Raw genomic sequence first — 15000 nt, 5'->3', positions numbered from 1 at the left:
CCTCCTGTGATTGTAAGGATATTAGCAAATTAATTTGCCTGACCGATAATTGTGTTTACCTCGATAAACAGATCCATTTTGCTGACTTCTAATCCAATAAGGAGATCAGTGCCAGGCCTCCACTTTGTCCACTCAGATGTGCCAAGAGTCCTTCTTCACATGCCAAGAAAACAAAGCATATCAATTCAAATAAAATCCAATCTTTTCAGCACTTTGTCTGAACTACTTTGTCTGCATCTGTGCATCAATGTCTGGTTCCTGCATAATTACTGGACAAGGTGTCAGATGTACAATCTGTCCTCATCGATGATGCACCTATCACACTATGGTGTGATTCATGTGTTATAAATCGCATGTTTGCTAACATTACATTTTGTTCTCATTCTGTGCAGGGCCAAGTGATGTTCAGAAATGGGGAGAGGATGGGCACCATCAAATTCACACAGTTTCAAGGTACGTATGTGTATAACAGTGTTGCTCCTGCAATAATGTAGGTTATAACCTCTCCAACTCCAACCTCCCATGTACTGTGCAAAGCAGCCCACTTTCTGCCCAGTGTGGTTTGGTATATGATATGGAATATGGATATATAGTACCAGATGTATCAGACGTGTTGTGGTACAAAAAAGCGTGTTGTTTCTGGACAGGTGCATTGGTGTTGTGGTGTCCAGTTGTAGTGCATTGAGGTTATGGGCAATGCCGTTTTCTGTACAATGATGTCATACCGTGCCAGTCCATGCTGTGGGCCCTCTGGTGTCATCCAATCAGTGTTTGCTGCGTGAGATTGGATCTTTATTTTGGGACTTCCCAGCTCCCAGCCAACGGCATCAGCATCCATCTATTAATCCACTCTCCCCAATCGTATCTACCCCGCTGCAGAGGTGCTCCCTTTGGCAGCTTACATCATGGTGCGCGTGTGTGTGTGTGTGTGTGTGTGTGTGTGTGTGTGTGTGTGTGTGTGTGTGTGTGTGTGCGCGCGTTAACCCATGGGACAGGGAGACCTGTGTAGTTGTGATTTGATTAAGCTGGCTATCTATTTGAACTGGCAACTGGCAGTCATGGATAAGTAACGGAAAGAACTGTTATCGTCATTGAACTGGAGTGGACTACTGTAGCTACTGTAGCCTGAGTACTGTAGCCTGAGTACTGTAGCATTAGTACTGTAGCCTGAGTACTGTAGCCTGAGTACTGTAGCCTGAGTACTGTAGCATTAGTACTGTAGCCTGAGTACTGTAGCCTGAGTACTGTAGCATTAGTACTGTAGCCTGAGTACTGTAGCCTGAGTACTGTAGCCTGAGTACTGTAGCATTAGTACTGTAGCCTGAGTACTGTAGCCTGAGTACTGTAGCATTAGTACTGTAGCCTGAGTACTGTGAGAAAGATCACACAAGTGCCCATATGTCTCCCTCTCTTTTCTACTATTCCTCCCTCTGCACAGCCCACCCTCCCCTTATCCTCTCTCTCCCTCCATCCATCTCTTGGTGTTATTATGTCTCACTACCCCCCCCCCCCCCTCTCCCTTCCCCTCCCCCCATGCTCCCCTTCCCACCCACACACACAAGAGAGCTTGTCAGAGAGTGTGTGACGATTCCTTGACACTCCGGAGCAGAGCGGGGAGGGATAGCCCAGGGTGAATATTTAAATAGGCACTGATCCTCTACTCTCCCCCGGTCATCCGTCTTCAGCGCTCATCCTCGACTCTGTCCTGCCAATCGTCCTCAGCTGGAGCCTAGACTTTAACTTCAGACCACCCTCAGAAGGATCTCTCACTGTCAGAGTCTTGATCTCACCCTCAGCCATCTGCCCTCTGCCTACTGATCACCTTACTGTGTGTTCAACACCTGGGACACCTGGGGAGGTGAGGCTGGAGAGGAGACGTGTTAGCATCACATCTACTGTTAAGGCAAGCTTAGGGATATTTTCAAATACTTCTTGAACTTAATGAATTCGAGGTGGGCATTGGGTCGCTTTTCAAGCCACTGAGCATCATCCTCAAACTGAACCCTTCCCGTAGGCGGTGCTGTCACATGCATGGGTTCAGATGGGGGGGGGGTTTGCACCAGTGAGTGCTTAGTGGTCCATGGAGGTTTCTGACAGGGGGGGTGAATGAGGTCGTTTCAGACAGGATGAGGAGGCGGAGCCTCAGAGATTGGCGTTTGAGATGGACGTCACAACTCTTCAACATGATCTGCCGCTTGTCCATAGAGATTCAGAAGAGATGCTCTGTGTATTTATCCAGACATACATACCTTTAGTAGCTGAAGATGATGTGTTTGTTCTGTAAAATAATAGTAATGATAAAACAAAATAGGCCTATAGAATAAATTAAACGTGAAATAGTCATGACAACATTAAACTTAGCTCAGATTTGACTTGACTATCGACTGACACAGCTAATAACATGGGTTCCTCTGAGAAAGAGAGAGAGAGAAAAAGAAAGAGAAATAGAAGGACAGAGAGAAAGAGAAAGAGAGATTGAATAATCAATTGAATTGTCTCTCCTCAGCTTCCATCCTCCCCTGTACTGTCTGAACGTGAGCTGGGCTCTATTAGAGAGAGTCATCAATACCCAGACACTATCACACATGTGGGACCGATACGAGTTTTAAGACGGCTCGTGAAGGAAGTAGATGAGTTTAAACAAGGCTCCGGCGAGACTGATCCAAGTTATGGCTGTGGATATATATCGTCATTTAAACTAGTTTTCAGTATCTATGAAAAACTCAAAAGTCAATGTATATTGCATTACAAATGCCAACATCCAATTGGATTCTATTTAGTGTTTCCCCTCCTGAGAACCAGTTCTGTGCTTGTATCAAGTGTGCACAGCGGTGTAGACTGCAGGTGCTGTATCACAACCAATTACCTTTTTGCTTTCCTCTGGCCTTGCTGCGTTCAATCTCTGTTGTCTTTTCCGCGCTCCACACAAACAGAGTATGTGGATTAGAGAGATAATGCAGTGTATGTGCCTGAAACACAGAGTGTGAATGAGAAACAGTGTCTGTTGAACTGGGGCTCTGTCATCTGATATGTCCTTCTCTCTGTGTGTCTGTTCCCAACAGAGGGCAAAGAGGTGAAGGTGGGGGAGTACAACGCCATAGCGGATGTGCTGGACCTCATCAACAACACCATCAAGTTCCAAGGTGTGTGTGTGTGTGTGTGTGTGTGTGTGTGTGTGTGTGTGTGTTTATGTGTGTGTGTGTGTGTGTGTGTGTGTGTGTGTGTGTGTGTGTGTGTGTGTGTGTGTGTGTGTGTGTATGTGTGTGTGAGAGACAGAGAGAGAGAGAGATTGGACGACAGAGAGTGGGCGATGTGTCTCTGCTTTAACAAGAGAAAACACACACACTGCAGCTTCTCTGTGAGACCCAGGGCACTCCACCAGGTCTCCTCAAATAAATTATTCACTAGACTTTTTTTTTCCTCTCCTTGTTTGCTTGTGTTGACATTCTTTGTAATTTGTTTGATCCCTGGTGATTCCTCCTCTCCCTTCCTCCCCTTGCCCCACCAAGTACACACAATCTTGGATAGTTTCAAGTAAAACACTAGTTTCTATACCTCCAACCAAGGGAAATAGAGCTGTGTAAGATGAGCCATTGAAATCGATTGACACGCTGGCAAAGACTCCGAAAAGAAGGCTAAAGAAAACACTGCGGTGGCTGACCACGACAACTGACATTTTACTGTCTAGTACCTTCTCTGAGCTGAGGAGACAGAATCCAAAAGGCTTGTTAACGCTTTTTAATCTCGAGCACTTTTACTTTATTTTATTTTGTTTATATACTGTTACAGTATTATGCTATTCAGTGAATGGCCGTCCAGCTAAAGGCCATCAGGTAGACGCTGTCCACTTTCACCATGTTGGAAAACGTGGAAGTCTAAGTCGCTAAATAACCGAGGACAAGGACTTATAAAGTGTTTTGGTGTTTTTGTCGTCTTGAGTGAAGATATGTGGTGGCGAACTGAAATTCGATTTTAGAGTGAACTGGCCCTTTAAGGTCCAGTACGATGTCAATGTAAATGACACTGAGATTGGAAAAAAAGCAGAAGAAGTTCTCCTTCTCTTCCTCAGGGGTGGAGCCGCCCAAGGACCGGACGTTCGTCCGTCTGCAGCGCCGCAGGATCAGCGTGCCCCTCTACAGCATCCTCTCCACCATCACCATCCTGGGCATGCTCATGGCAGGGGCCTTCCTCTGCTTCAACATCAAGAACCGCAACCACAGGTCAGGAGGGCTTTGGTTGGGGGGGGGGGGGGCGGGGGGGGGAGGGAGGAGGGAAGGAGGGTTGAAAGGGAGGAAATATATATATATGCCATTTAGCTGACGCTTTTATCCAAAGCGACTTACATTGCAGTGAGTGCATACATTTCAGTATATATGGTCCCAGCAGGAATCAAACCCACAACCTAAGTGTTGTTGGCGCCATGCTCTACCAACTGAGCCACAGAGGACCACTGACTTTCGTCCGATCCCAAATGCTCCCGATTCCCTGGCTTCTACCTCTGTATTGTCACATTTCACCCACTCTCACCGACCTGTATGTATGTCCCTCTCCTCTCTCCGTAGACTGATCAAGATGTCCAGCCCTTACATGAACAACCTGATCATCCTGGGAGGCATGCTGTCCTACGCCTCCATCTTCCTCTTCGGCCTGGACGGCTCCTTCGTATCCGACAAGGAGTTTGAGACCCTGTGCACTGTGAGTGGAAAGGCTCTGCTGCAAGAGTGCTATATCGTGCATTCGGTTCCTCCATGTTTGTGTCCCAAACTGATATGAACAGAACAGTAACGACATGTAAACACAATGTCATCACTAGAGTCATTACACTGTTACGACAGTACATTGCATAGGAATCACTGGTCGCGCTGCTAACGTGCGAGAGCTGAACTAACGCTCCAGCGTTTTCCCCTCCCCCCAAGGTGATGGGGGGGGGGGGGGGGGGCTCATAATGGGAGCTGATTGAATCAGTCCCTGGGCCTTTACTAACATGGAGCACATTAAGCTTCTCCCCCAGCAAGCGTTTGAATGTGACTATCTTAGCTCTGGTTTAATTAAAGAGCTTTGATTACAGCGATAACTGGTTTCCACAGAGAGATTCCCTAAATAATGTTAGGCATGGCACGTCAGAACTGCCAGCGCCCGGTCCCGCTCGCCTCAACCTCAGAGCCAAAATGGAGCCTGTCACATCAGAGCCGAAGTGTGAAAGCAGCGAGTGTGAACCACCTATCAATACACACTGTTCTTTTTTCTTTTTTTTTTGGGGCTCCGGTAATTGTTGTTTTAATCTCCTTCTCGAGCCCTCTCCAGCTCTATTAGCTCTTTGTTTGATATGCTGTCGGGTAGACACACAGAGGCACAGACAGACACACACTAAATAGTTCGATTTTGCAGGGTTTTTATTTCTATTTAAACTTCTCAAACAAACCAGCAGAACCCTAGTGCCCAGTTCATCATGGTCTATCAATGGGAACGAGAAGGAGGAGAGAGGTCATTTGTTACCCCTAGGGCTGTGGACCTGCGGAGTCAGATCTCTTTCATCCACCACACACACCTGGCTATTTGTGTACCGGGCCTATGGAGGCCTTTGTGGGCGGCTGGTACAGAGCATTTCATCAGAATGTGGGTGCCCCTCTGGCTGGAGGGTCGGAGGGTTCAGCTGAGCTATTCTTCTGTCCACTGAGGATGAATGGGCCTGCTGCTGTTTCAGTCTCACTGGTGGTGCAGATATTGCTTTCTTTGTACATTTTGTGCTTTCAAAAATGGCACACAACCAAACAGCTATCTAGGCGTTTGTGCGAGACACTCAATTACTGTTTTCCTCGAAACAATTTACTTCACAGAGATTCTGCTATTTCCACTATTTCTTGTTACACTTATTTTGATGCGATCAGCAACGTAAGAGTTGAACCATTGGAAAAGCCTTCATCATCGACAGAGAGATGCTTCTGCACCCCTCATTATAAAAATACACATTGCCAAGTTTGAGACTATCTCAAATGTCTGGACGTTTAACACCATAGAATTATGACAGGATTCTATTTTTAGCAGACTTCTGAAATGTACTTTTGGTGAACTTCTCTCTATGTACTGTACTAGTAAAAAATAAAAATAAAAAGTTGTCTGTCCTGGTAGTGATGGAAATCTGTTCCCGTCTTTACCTCGCAGGTCCGAACATGGATCCTCATTGTTGGCTACACGACAGCGTTTGGTGCCATGTTCGCCAAGACCTGGAGAGTCCATGCCATCTTCAAGAACGTAAAGATGAAGAAGAAGGTAAGATATCATAAACTGTGCTGACAATACCCCTTAAGACTGCCTGAAATATGTCCTTAAATGAGCCATCACATAAAGCAGTATCACCTCAGGGCAGCCACAGGTCTTCCCCTGCTTTTAACAGCGACAGAGCCCAAGCATTAACACAGTAATTACTCGATTTAGAAACGAATGCCAACGTGAAGCTATCCAAAGGTCACCATTTTGTGAAAACCAGCCAGCTTCATAACACGGAAGCGAGAGAGAGTTTTGTGTTGCTGTGTTGAACCGCCAGTTTGCACGGCCTGTCAAGGATTGCCTGCTGACTCAAGCAGAACAGGGAGACCCAGCGTTGTAATTGGCTATTATGGTACTCACAGGTTTAACAGCAGAAGAACGTTGTATAAGGGTGAGTCATGTATCATTACATATGCATCTGCACTCTGATAGGAGAGGGGAAGGAAAGGGAGGAAAAAGGGAGAATGGGAGGGATTGTAATGATACGGTCAGTGTTGCAGAGGAGTTGGTCAGGTCTTGACACAGCATCCCCTGTGGATGTAGGGGCCCACCAGAGAGCAGTAGAATTCCCGAGAGGAGTGTTTACGGAATGTACAGTATGATGTCACAATACGACACACCACGGTGGCCAGGTGGTTAGGTGCAATGCCCCTGGTCTTTCCTTCCGTTCAGCTCTGCTCATTACCATATATGGAAATGCCCTGACATTATCATATCACATGTAGTATCATTATCACCTTGCTAATGATACACCGAGCTGCATTTAGGTACGTGTGAATAAACGACAGATGTACATTAATAGGCGGTATCCGCGCGCCTCCGGTGGTGTGACAGCGCACTACGTGTCTCTTTGTTTTTTTAGTTTTTTTTGATTCCTCAAACGACACACCCTACAACACCTTTGAATTTCGCAGCGTGAATACACCACGGAATTATAGTTCCCTCAAAATGCTCTCACGTATACTGCAGAACTTAACTTTGTGACAGGCATTGTTGGCTGTCATGTGTTTATTTACATGTTTTATTGATTTTTACATATAACAACAGAAGGCATGTACGACCCCCCCCCCCCCCCCCGGGACCCCCCCCCCAGGACTCCTTTCTTTGCTGTACGGTTGTCAAAGCTTCATGCATGGTTTGGAACGCAGTTTTAGCAAATCTACAGTTTTTCCAAACCAACATCGAAAAGCCCTAGAACACAGTTCAACACAGTTCACATCAGCTTGTTTTGTAAACAAACAACAATAACAGTAGAAACGAGGCCAAAGAGGTGTATTATGGTTACAGCGTGGGGCCCGGCAATGCAGGCCGCCCGCCACACTCAGCCACACTCAGCCACTTCAGCCCCCCCCAAAGGACCTGGCATCGATCCCCCACAAAAACCATTACAGACACTTAGCTCGCACTGCAGGTCACAACACCCAGGAGTTGGCTTTGGAGGGAAGCTGCTGGGCGTTCTACAGTACCTCCTGAAGAGGGGGAAAACAGACACAAAGTGGGGGTTTGGTGGTTTAAGCCTTCAATAGTTTACCACTCACCTTTGGTCAATATGTGTCTATTACGTGCTGTGTTATTTTCTCAAGACTCTATTGACTTCCTTAAGTCAACCTGGCTGTGTGTGTGTGTGTGTGTGTGTGTGTGTGTGTGTGTGTGTGTGTGTGTGTGTGCGTGTGCGTGTGCGTGTGCGCGTGCCCGTGTGCGCGTGCCCGTGTGCATCTACGCGTGCTTTTATGTAACACGCACTCATAGATGCTGTTCCCACTGACCTGTTTTCAATTAAGAATTTTTGATATATTGAAAAGAAAACATGACACATTGTGCTTTTTGTAGCTGGTGAGGTTATGTAAAGCTTCGCCAGCCCTCTGTGTCAGAACTGTGCTGGCCTTTTGATATTTATAGTCCTCACATCCTGGGTAAATGTGTGGGCTGACGGATACGAGAGGAAGTGTGGGAGAACTGTCAGAGCGAGAGAGAGAGAGAGAGAGAGAGAGGGAGAGAAAGGGAGAGAGAGAGAGAGAGAGAGAGAGAGAGGGAGAGAGAGAGAGAGAGAGAGACAGACAGTGAGGGAGGGAGGGAGGAAAAGGGGGAGGGAATAATAGAGAGAGAGAGAGAGAGAGAACCGGGAGAAAGACAGGCTGTGTAAGAGGTCGAGACAGTGACAGGGTCAGCACTGGTTTGCCTATCATCTTCAAGTCTGGGGTCACCGCCACAGACACGCTTGATATTCAGTAATGTGTTACAAATGGATGACCTTTGTGTTTAATTCAAAAAGGGTTTTATTCATGAACAGATTATTTCGAGTCGTAGCTGTAAAAACAAAACAAAACAAACCGTCTTATGAACTGTGGGAGGCTTGCTCTCGTTGCTATGCCAATGACACCTCACCCAATTATCCCAGTGTAGATTCTCTCTCTCCCTCCATCGGAGCAGAGACAAAACAAATGTTTCCCAGGAGCAAAGACTCAGCCCTGGCGCATGCTCCTCCCTTCAATCTAAAGACGGATTCCCTGTTGGTTCAAGGCCTGGGTCCGCCGCAGTTAACCACACACACACACACACACACACACACACACACACACACACACACACACACACACACACACACACACACAAGCACTCACACCTTTCCCTCCACAGTTATTGAGTGCAGGTGCTTTGTCTTTTTGGAGCGATGGGTACTGTCAGAGCCCTGGGTTTTGCCGTGGAGCCCTGGTGCTGTTTGCCGTCTCTTCATCAAGCAGAGAGGTCTCACGTCGCACTCTCCCCCCTCAGACAGCAGACTGCAAATCAGGGAGGCGCTCAATAAGGGCTCCGCTTGGCGAGGGGTGCCCAGCACTCCTTCACTCCTTAAAGAGCCTGGCTCAGCACTGGGCGAGCTCAGGGCCTGTCAATCAACCAGCTCCCCTGCAGCCTGCGCTGTCTGTCTGTCTGTCTGTCTGTCGGTCTGTCTGTCTGTCTGTCTGTCTGTCTGTCTGTCTGTGTCTGTCCGTCTGTATGTGTCTGTCTGTATGTGTCTGTCTGTCTGTCTGTCTGTCTGTCTGTCTGTGTCTGTCTGTCTGTCTGTCTGTCTGCCTGTCTGTCTGTGTCTATCTGTCTGTCTGTCTGTGTCTGTCTGTCTGTCTGTCTGTCTGTGTCTATCTCTCTATCTGTCTGTCTGTCTGTCTGTCTGTCTGTGTCTGTCTGTCTGTCTGTCTGTCTGTCTGTCTGTCTGTCTGTGTCTATCTCTCTATCTGTCTGTCTGTCTGTCTGTCTGTCTCTGAGATTTACTTAAGAGTGAGTTACGGCTACAGAGACACACCAACACACACACATGGGAAAAACAACACACACACACACACACAAACACAGTAAACACACACACATGGGAAAAACAACACACACACACACACAAACACAGTAAACACACACACATGGGAAAAACAACACACACACACACAAACACAGTAAACACACACATGGGAAAAACAACACACACACGCACACACACAAACACAGTAAACACACACACATGCGCCGTCACAGGTGCGCTTACAATACAATACATTACAATAAACAAAGATTATGAGCTGTTATGTTTCCCAGGAGCAAAGACTCAGCCCTTTTGCATGCTCCTCCCTTCAGTCTAAAGACGGATTTCCTGTTGGTTCAAGGCCTGGGTCCACCGCAGTTAACCGTCTGCAGCATGCGCACTTACACAGACACACACACACACACACACACACACACACACACACACACACACACACACACACACACACACACACAGAAACATGTCTGAGCAAAGCTTCAGACACACCAATCTCCATGGATGAGGGTCCTGAAAGCATCATCCCTGTTCACAATTACACACTAATGTACAGTATTCTACAGTTTATACAGTTCACAGACGCCTGCTTTTACTGATGAATGAGCATTAGGATAAAGCCATCGCACCGGGAGGGGAGGTAGAAGCATTTAAAAGGAAATCATGTCAGCAGGCTCGAGATAGCCAGCACAGAGAGGAGATTTATTGTTCTACTAAGAGACAAACTATGGCCAAAACTATTTACTTCGATACTGTAGGTGACTGTCAATGTTAGACTAATATGATTGTTCATTAATTAATTCACTCATTCATTCATTTATTCATTCATTCATTCATTCATTCATTCAATCATTCATTCATTCAATCATTCATTCATGCATTCATGACATTGAGAAATACATGTAGACGTATGCAGTTATGTTACTGCAGTAAAATCGTTCTTGCTGAAGGGGACAGGACAATGAAGTGTTCTAATACTGTTCTAATCTTCCATCATGTTGAATGATAGCACACTTGTTTGATCTATCAGATTTTATTTATTTTAAAGTGAAGACGATTTATCCCTCTCTAGGGACCAAGTCTATCACATGGTTATTATTGGTCAGACCCTCTCTTGTAGCTATTTGGTGACCTTTTAGACCCTATATATGTTACCACCGTGTGTGCGTGTATGCGTGTGTGCCTGCACGTGTGTGCTGTCTCTTTGTGACCCTTGATACCTCGCAATACATGTATTTTCCCATGACATAAAATGTCCTGCCTTTATTTGTCCAATCCCAGAGCCATCAAAAGACGGAGGATCAAACCAAACCCCCCCCACCCCCCCACCCCCCCCCACACACACACACACACCCCCCACCCCATCCCGCTCTGAGTCTGCCAGCGGTGCACTTGAGAGATGACCACATTGCATTTATACGATGTGATTTCTTCAGTGTGCGTCTCTGCCTGTGTGTTCCTGACCTTTGCTTTGATCTGGATGCCGGAAGGGTCAAATGCTGTTAAAAATAAAGATCAGACAAGGGGGGCCGGCTTTCATCCTCTCAAAGTTCAGAGTACAAAAGAGGGGCTTTTTTGAACGACGTTAGGGCTGCTTGTTCAGTGTCGGTGTCCTCGCACCTCTCTCTCTCCCCGTCTCTCACCCCTCACTCACCCCTCTCTAATCCACCTCTCTCTCTCTCTCTCTCCTCTCCTCTCCTCTCCTCCAGATTATCAAGGACCAGAAGCTGCTGATCATCGTGGGTGGGATGCTGCTGATTGACCTGTGCATCCTCATCTGCTGGCAGATCGTGGATCCGCTCAAGAGGACCGTGGAAGAGTACAGCCTGGAGGTCTGTGTCTCCGTTTGTCCTCATTTACAATCACAAGGGCCGGTCAGTCAACCATGTGACCTGCCCATGTGAAACAGCCCACCCTGGTAATAGCCTATTACGAGGGGCGCTGATATGTGCGCTGATATGTGTTATCAGTGGTGTCTTGACTCAAACAATAACGATGTGTTATACATATTCTGTCATATGACACCTATTTTACTGGTGACACAGATCCTCAGAAAATGGTCGTGGTTTTGGATTTTGGTTGGCCTAAATGTCACGCCAGTCAGCGTCTTGGTTGTGGTTGTGGTTGTTATTTTGGGTCAGGGGAAGATGTGGGCCACCACTACTTTTCCTGTGCCTCCCCAGCCGGGCTATGGGCTACTGGCAAGGCCCGTCGGAAAGAAACACTTGGCAAGACTCTGCCCCTTGCTGACGGGGGTAGAGGACAGGTTGCCCCTTGCTGACGGGGGTAGAGGACAGGTTGCCCCTTGCTGACGGGGGTAGAGGACAGGTTGCCCCTTGCTGACGGGGGTAGAGGACAGGTTGCCCCTTGCTGACGGGGGTAGAGGACAGGTTGCCCCTTGCTGACGGGGGTAGAGGACAGGTTGAGAAGTGGTGAAACTTTTCTGCAGTTGGTTGTCGGGGGGCTCAACTTCTCCAGGATTGCTTGTTGGGTGTACAGTAATGTACAGTAAATGTACAGTAATGTACAGTAATGTACAGTAAATATACAGTAAATGTACAGTAAATGTACAGTAATGTACAGTAAATGTACAGTAATGTACAGTAAATGTACAGTAAATGGCATTAGGGTTTCGACACTCCACCTTCACACACTGTCAGGATGAGTGACCAGAGATGGTGACGGTCCGTATGAGGAACGATCTAACGAGGTCTGGGATGGATGCTGGCGGTCTTACATGTGACACATTGCATCATCATCTCATTGCGGGGCTCCTAGAGGTAAGCTGGGGGATGTGGTTTACCTGTGTGGAACAGTGCACTCATCACTGACTGCATTCTCTTCATATGATTGGACCACAGCGTGAATATGTGAAATATACATAACATTTCATATTATTTGATTTGTTTGTGATGTTGTAACAAACATCCTCAGGATACGAGAAAGTGGAGAGTTGAACAAAAAGCCTCCTTGCTATCATTCCGTAGCAGCAGTAACGGCGTACCCAATTACCGATATAAATCTGATTTAAAAGTATCTGCCTTTGATGGCGTGCCACAGCTTCATCAGACATGCCAGGGGTGCACTACTAAGTGGATGTTTTCCCTTAATTAGGCGCCTTTCAAGTCCTCCAGACATCTCCATGTAGGCCAGAGAACCCTCACATCCTCAAGGTTCTGACGGGCCCACCTCCTTTAAACACCAATGCCATTGGATGAGATGTTTTAAGTGCCCCCTGACCTCATCCAATGAGCAGCTAGACTGAGACGGTCAGCCTGTGCCTCTGATGAGGGGCGAGCCCTGTTGGTGGGTTCCGGGGGGGGGGGTTCCGGAGGGTTCTTTGATGCTATTAACCCATCTGAAGCCTGATGTTTTCATGTTTTCTTGCTTGCCTCGTCCTGCGTGGGAAGGAAGGGCTGACACTCTCAGAGTTTTAGAGTTTTCTGTGATTTCAATTACTACTTCAAGGAGTGCTTTGGAAGCCGGTCATGGTCTCAGAGTTGGAGTTTTCTTTATGTTTCTGTTTGAGGGGAAAATACAACATTTCTGTATGAGATCTCAAGCGAATACACTGCAGAAATGTGATCTAACCTTATGTGTCCTTTTGGCATACTGTGAAGGTACAGTATATCTATTGTATCTTGGTTAAGAAGAAGCGATTTACATTTAGCTTAAACCCAAATAGGCACACAACAATAGACTTGTTTACATATTAATTTCTGAATATTGTCAGTGTGTACTGTACAGTCTGTGGAGTGTTCTCAGAGTCTAAGCCCATGGAGTGTTGGAAATGTATTTGCCTCTCAGAGTTTGAGCATGTCCCCCTTGGGCTCTGGGATCTGCATGCCTGGGCTGGGGCTGAGGAACTACCCAGCCCGCCCCGCACTCATTCCCCACCACCACCAGCCTCTCCTGGGCCTGGGCTGGAGCAGAGCCAGCCGGGAGCCTGCAGCCTGGAGCCTGGAGCCTGGAGCTCCACTGGGCCTCTGAGCCTGTGGGCCTGTGGGAGCCCACCAGGAGACAGATGCACGCCATCCATTCTAAGGGAGGGAGAGGCAGAAAGAGGGGGTAGAGAGAGAGAGAGAAAGAGAGATGAAAATGCTTTTTTTTCTTTTTTTTCAACAGTTTACAGTGAAAAGGAGAGGACAAGATACAGAAATAAAAAGTATAGTTAATATACATATAGAACAGATATCCCCTGTACAGAGAGATACAGAGATGGAAAGATCTGCTCAGAGAGATAGAGTGACAATGAGAGAAAGAGAGACAGACATACAGAGATACTACAGAGAGAGAGAGAGAGAGAGAGAGAGAGAGAGAGAGACAGAGACACACAGAAATACTACAGAGAGAGAGTGAGAGAAAGAGAGACAGACATACAGAGATACTACAGAGAGAGAGAGAGGGAGAGAGAGAGAGACACACACACAGAGATACTACAGAGAGAGAGAGAGGGAGAGAGAGAGAGAGAGAGACAGAGACACACAGAGATACTACAGAGAGAGAGAGAGAGAGAGAGAGAGATACTACAGAGAGAGAGAGAGAGAGAGAGAGAGAGAGAGAGAGACAGAGTGTGTCTCGGCTGAGTGGACTGTGTGGTGGTGGAAGTGGCGGTGGCGAGGGAGAGATGGGATCATGGTGGAGTTCTCTCTCTGGAGGAGGCACGCACAGAGATTAGCTGTGATTGATTGGTGCGAGGAGAAGGACCATTAACTCCCAGTTTCCTGTCAGGCTTCAGGCCTGGTCGTCAGTCCCTCCCCAGCCTCCCCCCCCCAGCCTCCCCCTGCCTCCCCCTGCCTCCCCCAGTCTCCCCCTGCCTCCCCCAGCCTCCCCCAGTCTCCCCCTGCCTCCCCCAGCCTCCCCTGTGACTTCTTTCTCTCTCCATTACTCTGCTCTAATACCAGGCCTCGTTGCCCTCCCTGGTCTCCCCTGGTCTCCCCTGGTCTCCCCTGGTCTCCCCTGGTCTCCCCTGTCTCCCCTGGTCTCCCCTGTCTCCCCTGTCTCCCCCATGACACCTCTCTCTCTCTCTCTCTCTCTCCCTCCCCATCATTTACCCTGTTGCCATGCCGGGGTGTACAGTATTTCAATGACTGAGAAACAGCCACCTTGGGTTGTTGATTTGTGTCCACATGCTTCACCCCAGGGCGTGCAGTACGAAAACATGGTGGCATTGACCTGCTCCGGTGTGTGTTTAGTCCGCAGTGACGCAGGATTTGTTGTCTCTACTGTCTCACAGGGCTGTTTGGAGTTGGTTTTGGTCGTACATGGAGCGTTGTTTAGGTTACATTCTTTGGAGAGAAGACATGAAGAAAAGACATGTACTACTGTGTGTGTGTGTGTGTGTGTGTGTGTGTGTGTGTGTGTGTGTGTGTGTGTGTGTGTGTATCGGTGTGTTTATGTGTGTGTGTGTGTGTGTGTGTGTGTGTGTG

At 47.5% G+C, this 15000-nt stretch overlaps 1 protein-coding gene across 1 annotated transcript in view; it reads left to right on the top strand.

Moving 5' to 3' along the window:
• The window catches only part of gabbr2 (gamma-aminobutyric acid (GABA) B receptor, 2), a gene marked incomplete at both ends in the record, with an annotated part of 156869 nt that overhangs the window by 102160 nt on the left and 39709 nt on the right, over positions 1 to 15000 (top strand). The window contains 6 exons of the mRNA XM_083680698.1: positions 393 to 453; positions 3063 to 3143; positions 4070 to 4220; positions 4563 to 4695; positions 6163 to 6270; positions 11281 to 11403. Of these exons, the coding sequence (XP_083536824.1) occupies positions 393 to 453; positions 3063 to 3143; positions 4070 to 4220; positions 4563 to 4695; positions 6163 to 6270; positions 11281 to 11403 (657 nt within the window). The remainder of the gene's footprint in view (positions 1 to 392; positions 454 to 3062; positions 3144 to 4069; positions 4221 to 4562; positions 4696 to 6162; positions 6271 to 11280; positions 11404 to 15000) is intronic.

This window comes from Argentina silus, assembly GCF_951799395.1.
Source record: "Argentina silus genome assembly, chromosome: 11".
Taxonomy (NCBI): Eukaryota; Metazoa; Chordata; class Actinopteri; order Argentiniformes; family Argentinidae; genus Argentina; species Argentina silus.
This window is presented reverse-complemented; position numbering and strand designations above follow the sequence as displayed.